Raw genomic sequence first — 12090 nt, forward strand, 5'->3', positions numbered from 1 at the left:
ACGAACATGAAAAAGGAAAATAATAAGCAGAGGACTAAATAGAAAATACTTGCGTGAAATTTATAGTGGTAGAGCCAAGAAAGAGATGGAGTTCTTTAAAAGAAAAAAAACATTTAAAATAATAAAGGAGTATTTTCTCCATCGAAGAAGGAATCTGCTATATGTTAGATTAAGCAAATGTAGCTTATAGCGAAGCAAAACCAAAAAGAGAAACAGATTTTCAGCAAAGTTTTTGGGGAAAGGCAGTGTGCCTTATAGTCATTGATTACCTTGGTGAATGCTGTAATAAAGGTTAAAACTAAAGCTCTAACCTTAGAAAAGCCGATCTAATAGTGATAATAAATCAATTTGTAAAATCTTAAAGTAGAATAATATGTGACAGTTTAATAAACTTTCTTATCCAATATTTTGCTATCTGGGACATTCTATTTAACACAAATTATCAGCTTCATCAGTGTCTAGTGTATTGCCTGACATATGGTAGAAAATTATTTGTTGAGATAATATTTATTAATGGTAATTTTGAAATAGCTCAAGATTTCATAGTAATTATAATACTTGTTTTAGGTATTTTACTAACAATTCTTATAACTTTTCTAACAGCTCTAAAATGAGTTATTTTCCCATTTCATAGATGAGGTAGCTGAGGTTCAGGAAAGTTGAGAGACAAGCCTAAAGACACAGGGCTGGAATGTGACAGAGTTATGATTGAAGCCCGGTTTCATCTCAAGCTGTTGTTCCCCATCCCTGGCAACTATTTACATAGCATTTACATTGTATTAGGTATTGTAAGTAATCTAGAGATGATTTAAAGGATATGGGAGGATGTGCATAGGTTATATGCAAATACTATGACAATTTTAATAAGGGTCTTGAGTACCTGTGGATACCTACTCTGTTCTTGTGATACCAGGGTAAAGAGGGGTGTGGATGCTTTAGCAAAGGAGAATCAGTAGATTCCCTAGCACTGAAAGATTCCACACACAGGATTTATCATCTTCATCAGGGACTTCAAAAGGCTGTGTCACGTAGTCATTTGTAATTTTGCTGAGCCATGAGTTGAATCATAAGTGTGGAGAGGCTGTTCTGTAGGAATGAGTCACTGGCTACGTGAACCCAGCCAGCAGCAGCTGGGTGTGACTTTGCTGTTCTTTGTCATTTATGCAGTAATGCCCATAAGAAAATTCATCAACAACTGTCACTCTGTGTTCAGTGCATCTTAATGAATGAAGGTCAGCTGTTCAAGTTGTAATGAAGTCAGAGAAGGCGAAGTGGTCTAAGAAATGATAGTTCTTGCCCACGTTTTCGGTAGGAAATTTTAAGGGGTGTTTGCAAATTTGAGGACTCTCTGAGATCCATTACCCAGGCTGGTCTCTAGAACGTTGTTTCACATTTGAGCAAATAAAGGTGGGTGATTTGCTTAAGGTTACAGAGGTGGTAAGTGTGTACACTGCACGTTTTACGTTTCCTGTGCTATTTTCCTTTTCTTCTGCTTTTTAAAGAGTTAGCAGCTTTGGGTGTTAGGTCTGCCTTTTAGTGTTTTACATCCTTTCTGTCATATAACCATCTAAAATAAATGCCATAGGGACTTCCCTGGTGGCGCAGTGGTTGGGAGTCCACCTGCCAATGCAGGGGACATGGGTTCGAGCCCTGGTCCGGGAAGATCCCACATGCCGCGGAGCAACTGAGCCCGTGTGCCACAACTGCTGAGCCAGCGGCCTAGAGCCCACACACTGCAACAAAGAGTAGCCCCCGCTCGACACAACTGGAGAAAGCCTGCACGCAGCAGTGAAGACCCAACGCAGCCAAAAATAAATAAATTTAAAATAAATGCCATATACCCTGAGAAAACCATAATTCAAAAATAGTCATGTACCAAAATGTTCATTGCAGCTCTATTTACAATAGCCAGGACATGGAAGCAACCTAAGTGTCCATCAACAGATGAATGGGTAAAGAAGATGTGGCACATATATACAATGGAATATTACTCAGCCATAAAAAGGAACAAAATTGAGTTATTTGTAGTGAGGTGGATGGACCTAGAGACTGCCATACAGAGTGAAGTAAGTCAGAAAGAGAAAAACAAATACCATATGCTAACACATATATATGGAATCTGAAGAAAAAAAATGGTCAGAAGAACCTAGGGGCAAGACACGAATAAAGATGCAGACCTACTAGAGAATGGACTTGAGGATACGGGGAGGGGGAAGGGTAAGCTGGGACAAAGTGAAAGAGTGGCATGGACATATATACACTACCAAACGTAAAATAGATAGCTAGTGGGAAGCAGCCGCATAGCACAGGGAGATCAGCTCGGTGCTTTGTGTCCACCTAGAGGGGTGGGATAGGGACGGTGGGAGGGAGGGAGATGCAAGAGGGAAGAGATATGGGGACATGTATATGTATAACTGATTCACTGTGTTATAAAGCAGAAACTAACACACCATTGTAAAGCAATTATACTCCAATAAAGATGTTAAAAAATAAAATAAAATAAATGCCATTGTTACCCCCATTTAACAGATTAGGAAACAGAGGTTTAGAGATGTTAAATAGCTTGCCCAAGTTCATGCTCAACTAGTACTGGGTGGAGGTGGGATTATAACAGAGAGATCTGATCCCAAGGTCCATCATTTTACTCTGTATTTCCTTTGAGAAGAAAACAAAAAAAGCCTGTTTTTTTGGTTTGTTTGTTTTCATAACTTAGAATCAAATGCCAAAATGGAAATAAGCAACAAGAAAAAAAAAAGGAGTGAGAAGGTGTGCACCTTGGTTCAGGATTAAAACATACTCAGACAGCAGTTCAGAATTTTTCTAATTCAGAGCCCCTCTGTGTGTGTTGGGCATCCTTTCAAACAGAGCAGCCCTAATGAGCTAAATATTTGTGTCTAAGAGCTTCAACAAATGTGGAAGTTACCATTTGGTTTTCTACTTCTAGAGTGTAGGAACCGGAATAGGTGTGACATTCCAGCCTAAAGCCGCCTCGAGCTGTTAATGAGTTTTTGAAAATCCTTCCAAAGTGACTATAAACTCTTTTTTATTTCATCTGAAGGCTTGGCCTTCTGTGGGCAGGGTAAGACTCACTGCGGTGGGAACTCAGTTCTTCCTTCCTCTTGCTTGGAAATATCAACACATCTAAGATTTACCTGAATTTTATGACCACCGAATCACAAAAACAAGACATTACCACATTGGCACATCCTGCGGTTTCCATGTGGTCTTAACCGAAAATTCTGCCAGAGTTCCTAAGAGTACTACTTAGTTCTCGCAATGTTCCCTCTGAGGCTTGCCACCAGCTTGCTAAGAATTCTGAAAGCTAACTTTCATTATTAAGTATTTCCATCCAGTGTGTTCAACTGTAACTTGAAATGAAATCGAATTATATTTTGCATTTTGTTTATATGATTAACTAACTCATACCTGTTTTGCTTTTCTATTTACAGTGTTCAAAATAAAAAGGGTAGTCAATTGTAACTGTTATTTATATTATTAGAAATGACTTCATTCCTTTTCATCATAGCCTTTTTCATTAGTAATTGTTTAATTTCACGTAATTACTTGTGATTTTTACTACTTCACATCTGACATTTGGACAAATAGAAAAGGGTCTAGTTTATCTTCCTAGTCTAACACATTGTACTAAAAAATATTCTTTCCACATACAGAATATTTTTTACCAAAAAAATGAGAGGATTGCACTTCCATTGAGGACATTTGTATAGGCAATGTAAAAATTCTGTGTGTATTTTGTAAAATGCTGTCATACTTAAATAACTTGAGAACTTCAGGTGAAAGCTCTTACATAAATGCAAATTACAGTTGATTATATTTGAATGTCATTTTACAAAACAGCAAGGGTGGAATTAAAAAACAGAGCTTAGTAGGCAATAAAAGTGACTTAGAAATTATGACCTGGATGAAGGCAAAGCGGTGATCTTGTGATTTTTGAGGCCAATATACTTTCATAGTTGGTAGAGGTTGATTATGGTTCATAGCTGAGATTAATACTGTAGCTTTCATTGTGGAGGTTAATTTGCAGTAAGGGTCAGCATGAAACTTCCTCACTAGACTGTTCTTTTCCCCACAGTTAAAAGAGAGGGCCATGTTTATTTTGTCTACTGAGCCTTTGTTCACCTATCCCTCCTCCTCAGAAGTCACACATCTTCATCTCCACCTGCCAGCCGAATCCTCTCTTCTCTCTGACATGTTGTCTGACCTCTCTATCCATACTGAGTTCTACTTTCTCAACCCCTGTGTAGCATTGCCGATGTACAGACTTAACCATGTTCTGCCCTTTATTGTCAGGCACTGTTTGCAATAGTGAGGTCTTGTTTCAATAAATGATATATTGTGTGCTCCTGGAGGGACAGTGTTGTAACTCCTTGGTGCTCCATGTATTCTAGATGTATTTATTTACAGTCATGTAGTTAATGGCTAGATGAAGCCTTAGGGAGATGATTTGTTTCAGTTGCATAATCTTGTGGACCAGGAAAATGAAGCTCTATAGAGGTAAAGTAGTTTCTTCTAAGGGTTATGGCTTGTGTTAGGGGTAAAGCCAGGCCTAGAATTTAGGTGTCCCAATTTCCAGTTTAGTATAATTTCCACTCTTCCTTATATACTTCATTCAGCGAATATTTATTGAGCATCAGTGGCGGGCACTCTGCTAGACCCTGATACTGCAATGCTGAGCCTGTCTTGGAACTTACGTGGTGATCAGGGAGAAGGATACTAACAAATATCACGCAAATAGATGCACACCAGCTACTGAGACAAGTGCTGTTAAGGATTATGTAGTTCTGAGAGAGTAGGTAATGGATGGAAGATTTCCTTGAGAAACTTGTCTTTGACTCGTAGGACTTGGCACTGTGTTTATATGTCCTTTTTAAATGCAGTTAAATTAGACAAATATTTGTTGTTGCTCACTCTGTGCTGGGCCCCAAAAGAAATTAGAGCCAGTAAGCTACAGCCCCTTCCCTCAATGTATAGTCTAGAAGACGATAAGCCAAGAGGTAACTATCCACAGAAAGCAAAATGTAGAAGTTCCATGGTTCAAAAGACACAAAGCTCACATTCTGGGGGAGAGGAGGAATATTAGGAACATCTCCCTGTCAGAGATGGCACAGGATACGGCCCCTGAACAAAGGCTAAAGAAAGGAATAGAGAAGGCCTTCCAGGTGTAAGAAAAAGCAAACAGAGATGGAACAAGATAGGAAATTGGAGGAGTTTTCTAACAATAGAAAGTAATCTCATTTTACAGGAGCAGGCTTTTCGGTTAAACAACTGTTGAGGATGTTGTCTATTTAAATGCCCTTACAGTCAACTGAAATTAAAGATGGAAATGCAAATGTTCCCTCGTTTCTACTCCTGGAGCACATAATCCTGTGCTTTGTTTGGTTGCCCGCTATAGGGACTGTTCCCCCCAACTCCACCCCTACCCCTCTGTGGTAACTATATCTAAGTCTTTAATTGCTATGTTACCTAGCATTTCATTGGGGTTCAATAAACATTTAATCATCACAGTAAAAAGTGTCTGCTATGTTGAAACTGTTTTCTCTGGCATAAGTTACCTTCTCTAGAAACAGAAACAGAACTCCTTCCAGATGACATGGCTGGCCCAGTGTACTGAGTATCAAATTCAGTTTTTAAATACTGCCTACACGAACTTGTATCATCACGTAGCTCTTATGCAATTCAGAGAGGTCTCAACCATTTCTCCCTATGGATAGTATAATAGTTTGTCTAAATATTGTTGTAGGAAAGTGCTGCAAAATTACTTATTAGCGTGTGTTAAGTGGCCAGCTACTGTGTTCCAGGTTCTGTGTAGGACATAGTGTTATTGGTCAATCTTATTAGGGAAGTAAATGGAGGAGCAAATGAGTGGTACCTGATCCAACTCAGGCACAGATATACTTTATCGTTTATAGCATTGCTAAGAATAAAAATTAGGGATATTTCATGGAAAAATCTAGATTTTTGGCTTCCCTTGATAAATCGGAAAATCTGGCAACACTGGGCCTATATCCCAATGGCAACAATTAGTGGGAGGTAAATAGCAGCTGTCCTCTTTAATTAGGGTGTGTGTTTCTCAGTGTGCTGTAGTCCCTATCACTCCCTATTGCCTACATCTAGCTTGTTTTATTCATTTCTGTGGCTTCCTGGCCCTTATAATGCCCCTTGCTTTGGAGTACTGTTGCCTTTCTGGGACCCTTCTCTTTAGTTTCCAATAGCAATTTTCTGGCCAGCCAGACAATTAATGATGACCACAACAACTAGTGTCTGTGTGATGCTTAATAGTTCACAGTGGTTCTCAAACATTTCCATGTATCAGAATCATCCAGAGGGCCTGTTAAAACAGAGATTGATGATCAGTTTCTTATTCAAAAAGTCTGAGGTAGGATGGAAGGATTTGCATTTTTATCCCATTCCCAGGTGATGCTGCTGGTGTGTGTACCGCCTTTTGAGAACCACTCAACTACTGTATTGTAGCACAATAGTAAGTCACATGAGCTTGTTGGGGCAGGATGTTCCCCACCAGAGATAATATTTGGCAAGATTAAGCAACTTATCCAATGTCATAAGAAGCAGCGGAGTCGGATTAAAACCATGTCTTTAGAGTATATCCAGCAGGAGACTGTCCCGTACATCCCTGTTCCTGCCCCACATCTGCCCTCCAAGATGCACAGAATCCTCTAGAGAACGCTGTAAAACAGACATAGCCACGGGGATTCTAACTGAGGATTATACCATGGGTGACCGTTGTCGTATCTCAGGACACGAAGAGTTATTAGCACTTGTTTGTATTCAGTGAGCAAGGGCAGAAAGGCGGGGTCAGAGCTTGACATCAGGCAGACCTGTGAAGGTATGAGACATGCCTGCTGGGCAGAGTGCAGGAGGCCCCACAGCCAGTGTGTTGTGCTTGAAGGAGGTCCACTTGAGCAGGTAGACGGCAGAACAGGTGGGACCAGTACAGTCTTTGGTGTCGACACGGAGCAACAGGTGCTACAGAGCCAGGCGGAGCACAGCACTGGGGATTCATTGGGGAGCCAGTGGTACTGTTTTCAAGGGGGAGACTCATGGGGAACTGTGATTGAGGTAGGCCCACCTGAGGTCTGAGACTTGGGAACAGGACTTCAGGATGGCAGGATTGCTGGTGGGATAAGGCAGAGTGCCTGGGCAGGGACTAGGTACAGAGAACAACTATAGGGATCCGTTTTCCAAGATTGGGGTGCAGGGCGGAGCTATAGGGCTTCTCACTTACTAGAGCTGACTGTCAGGGTCAGAGCAGAGCTAGCAAGAAAGGTGGTCTCTTCAGTCTTGGTATGTTGGGCTTCTTAAAACTTTCTCTAAGTCAAGATTAGTCTAATGACATGGGGCCCTTGCCTCTTACAGGATGAGAAGGAAGATAAAGATGGGGAACCAGACAGGCCTAACATGGATTAAATTTATTAAATTCTATCTGCTTAAAACTCTATGAAAAGAATAATTGGGTCATCATGTAATCAAGATAACCATTCACTGACCTAGTTCAGAAGTTTGTTTCTCTGTACAAAATCAAGACTGTTTTAACAAATCATCAGCCATCTGCCTCCAGTTTTCAAGATAATTAGTTATTTGTTGATTTACATATTTATGTGCATATGTAATTTACATGTAAACTACACCCATGAAAACCTATTTTGATTGAGATTGTTAGACAGTGATATATTCTGGTTAATTTGGGGGTTGACCATACAACATTTTGATTTCAATCTTGTTGAAAAATTTTTTTAAATCTTTTTACCTCTTTCCTGCTAAATGTTGTATAATGAAAATAACAAAGTCCTTTTTCCTTGTTAAAAAAAACTGAATAGCCTCCTCAATCTGATAATATAGATAAGGCAGCTATAAAATAAATATTGGCAATTCAGGGGTGTGGGAGTGGAGAGGCATGCTTACTGCTGCTCAGATTCAGTCGTTAATATTAACTGTTCTTCTGTGGTTTTACCCCTATCCTAGAAGCGAGCCATAGAAACTAACCCTGATTAGTTGAGGAGTCTGATTGAGCTTCTGCTACTCAGTGAATGCCCAGCCCATGAGAACACTCAGGGCTGGGTATATTATGTGTTTGATTATAATAAACTATAAACATAGAGGGGATAAGTGTCTCTTTTTTCCCTTTAATAACATTAATTGTTTTAGGATTATGATCATCACCTGAAAACAGTCATTATGTGTAGCATGACATCCTCATTGTTCCGACGGGAACCAAACACTCTGCTTTCCTCTAGTCAACTTTAGGTAGCCTCATGGTTTACTCTAGAGGGAAAGATTTGGGACTGGGTTTTATCTAAGGAAAAAAAAAAAGAAGCATTACATTATCATAAACCAGTTCAAAAACCAGTATATGAGGAAAGACCTCACTTGTGCACAATGTAATGTGCAAACCAAAGGCAATTTTCAGTGATGGAAAGGAGGTTAAAACTATTTTTTTTTTTTTTTAAAACAGGCTCACGCACAATTAGTTCGAGAAGTTGATGTGGAGAAGGTGTCTGCTTTTGAGAATCCGTATGTAGATGCAATAAAGAGTTTATGGAATGATCCTGGAATCCAGGAATGCTATGACAGACGACGGGAATATCAGTTATCTGACTCTACCAAATAGTAAGTATTCCTCCAGGAGGCCCTTTGGATCTTTCTCTTTACTTTCATGTGCAGGTGCTCTGCAGTGAGACCTTCTGTGTTCTGTAATGTGTGTATTGTTATGTGATTCTAACTGCACAGTTAGGAAGTATAGGTATTAAACTTGTGCCAACCTCATAAAGTTAAACTATATTGTAAGGGGCTGGCGTCATGAGTCAGGGAGAGTATTTTACTATTTTCTGTTTGAAAAACAAACTGAAGACTCTAGGAATCTGCATTCACTAACCTGTCTCTTTCCCCACATTGTAAACCAGCAATTCTCAAACACATACTTCATTGTGCTTTGAAATCTTGTAATAATAATTTTTAATGCAAATTTCTGATCTTATTCATATGCTGGAAACCACCTACGCACATTAAGAACCGCAAACAAATGCGCTTGATTATGGCTTCGCAAACATCAGACTTCCTGGTTTCTAGTTTCCAGACACAGAACCTTGGCTGCTTTCTGGGAGCCACTGTTATGTTGATGGATAGATTTGCCTTTGCATGAAAATTGCGTGGGAGTCTAATTTTGCATGCATTCCCGAATTATTTTGTGAGTTGTCAATCAAAATCATGTGTCCTGGGAGAGATTTGCATCCTAGAGAGGTTTGTTAGTTCTCTAGATTAAATCTTGCCTAACAGAAAGAAAGTAAAGATCTGGCAATCATTGGATTAATGTAATCAATGTGGTCAGCAATGTAGATAATTGGGCGCCTGAAAAATGGATTTTTTTAGTAGTATTTAGCCAGATTTCTGCCTACATTAATTATGTTAACCCAGCATTTGCCTCTTGTATTGGTTCTGGGCAGACAGAAGAAAGGGTGGAAAATGTTCAGCAGCCTCAGGGCAGTTCATATGTTGAAATGACCCTCTGGATGAGAAGAGGACCATGGGGAAAATAAGGAGTCCCATAGGCTGATTGGCATCGCTCAGCAGTGCAGAGAAGATCCAAGAGCTATTCGGCTCTGTTTTTGCAGTAAAGTGGGTCATGCTCTTACCCTAGTTCTAGGCATTTGTATAAGATAAGTTATGATTCAGGTCAGCCACAGAAGTGTTGCCTGGTCAAAACAGTTCTTGTATTCCTAAGGTAAATCTGAATTACGTAATTCTGAAATGTGACGTGGAACGCTCAGGAACGCCGTGTCTGTCGTGTTTAAGCTAATACCCGCTGCTGTGTGCCTCTGAAATGAGTGCTTCCTCATTCCCTACTTCTTTTGGCCTTCTTCCACGCCTTCACGGAGCCTTCCACACTGCCTGTGCTCAGGCTTCCTCTTCTGTGTCTGCCCGCCTTCCTTGGCCCCCTTCCCTTCCTCCCTCCCTCTCTCCTCCGCCCCCCATTCCTACTGTATAAGTTCCTGTGAGTAGAGAGATGAAGAAGATGCATTCAGCTCTTATGTGTTCCAAATTCTGCCCCCTCAACCTTTGACCAGCTGTCTTCCTTTTACTTCCTGCCCCCTCTGTCCTTCTGTTTCCTTTGCCATGTCAGACTTCACCCATCTCCCCCGCATTGCTGCTGTGTTTTACCCCTCGTTCCTGTTCCTGCTCATTATGTCTTCCCCTGTCCGCCGGTTTACCCCTCCGCCCTCACCTCTGGTTCTCCTTTAACTCCTCTTCACTTCCCACTTTGCTATTGTGATGCCTCTCCTGGCCCTTACTGAGGAAGAAAAATCTCCATTATAAAGTTATATTCGCAAGTAAATCCTCCACCTCTCGTCATTTCTAACCCCTGTCTTTTTACTTTATCATAAATCCTGTCTCTCCCCCTCCTCCTCACCTCTTCTATTCTTTACCTGTCACCTAGATCTGTTCTCCCTACAGAGAGGTCTTGCGACTAGGGTATCAGAGCACCAGTGTCCCACAATGATGTTGCTTACCGGGGTTAGGGCTCCCCGTTAGGAGGTGGTCTGCCTCCTGCTCCTGGGATAGGCCCTCTGAGGACACCTGGCCCGGCCGCTGCGGTTGTGTTCTTGAGACAAAGCTCCACCATATGTCTGGTGACATCCCTTCAGTTTAGATTTGTGCATTCCCAGACAAGTACCCGTGAGTTGCTTTAGGGCAAAGGGCTATCCGCAACTGTTTCTCCAGGCCCCTGTTAGCACTGTGATGCTGGGAAAGCCACCGTCTTAGAATTCTGTCGCACAGCCTGCGTCTACCATAAAAACGCGCCTGCTCTGTGGGCACGTCCCTCGTGTTAGAGCTGAAGATACGGGAGCACCTGGGACAGGCTGATCTCAACCCCTTCACATGATTATTCTTTAAACAGTTCTACTTTCCCCTGATGGGGATAGGGAGAACTCGATTTTCTAAACTGTACGTGTGGGTATACAAGTGCATGCACGTGCACTTTTTTTTTCTTTTTTAACCATATCTTTATGCAGAAGTAATAAAGTAAATTATGTGTCCTTATACCCACATTTCAGTATGCATCTTTTTGAAAAAATGGGGCATTTGCTTACATAATAAATAATATCATATTATACCTAAAAATAATCAGCAGTCCTTTTCATCATTCTATACCCAGTTCATATTCATATTTCCCAGATTCTTCCAAAATATCCTTTAGAGTCAGTCGATTTTAGGGCTACACATTGCGTTTGGTTTTTATGTCCCTTAAGTCTCTTTTAACCTAGTAGAGACCTGCTTTGTATTTCACTGGCATGTTGAAAAGATTGACCTGGATTGGGCCTGATTGCTGCCTCAGAGCATGATTTAACTTTCTCTTCCGTCTCTTGGATTTTCTACAAACCGGAAGTTGCATTTAAAGACTTGATTACATTCCAGTTAACCATTGTGAGTAGAATACACTTTAAGTGATGTCATACACTGGTTTACCCATCTGTGGTAAGTTAAGGTTCACCACAGTGTTAGGGCACTGACAGCCTCCATTATAAAGTTATAATTTTTTCCTTCTGCCACCAAAAGCAATCTGTGTGGTGTTACTTTGTCACTGTGTAATCTCCAGTTCCCCATCAACTCTTTACCTGATCGTTTTAATTCCAATCAATAAGTCTTATCTGGTTTAATAATTCCATTAGGATTTGTAAAAGAATGATTTTCTAGTTTTATCATTTGGTCTTTGTTGGCATTCTTCTATGAAGTAGAAGGTTTTCTCCTCCACTGGTGCTATTTGCTCATCCTGAAATACATTTTCTACCAAAAGGTGTATGTCTCAGTCTTTTCGTTACAGTAATTTGTTACGTAGGCTAAATAGATGGTGACTGTATAACTTATCCAAACCAGGACATTTTGAGAAGGAAGGAGTTACTATTAATAATTGCAGTGAAATAGCAGGCATAAACTGGGAATCTCCTGGTCAAGCAGGGACATTTGGTCACCTTAGCTAAATGAAACCTAGGGAGGTGTTTTGGTTTTTTCCCCTTCGTTTTCTCTAGAAGACTCTTGTTTACTTTCAGGGAGTAG

The 12090-nt window shown here is 40.6% G+C and overlaps 1 protein-coding gene across 1 annotated transcript in view; it reads left to right on the plus strand.

Annotated features, from left to right (window-relative positions):
• GNAQ (G protein subunit alpha q) overlaps positions 1-12090 on the plus strand; it is a 287397-nt gene that overhangs the window by 188513 nt on the left and 86794 nt on the right. The window contains exon 3 of the mRNA XM_082471076.1: positions 8492-8646. Within this exon, the coding sequence (XP_082327202.1) occupies positions 8492-8646 (155 nt within the window). The remainder of the gene's footprint in view (positions 1-8491; positions 8647-12090) is intronic.

Source organism: Balaenoptera physalus (genome assembly GCF_965194825.1).
Source record: "Balaenoptera physalus genome assembly, chromosome: 7".
NCBI classification, from domain to species: domain Eukaryota; kingdom Metazoa; phylum Chordata; class Mammalia; order Artiodactyla; family Balaenopteridae; genus Balaenoptera; species Balaenoptera physalus.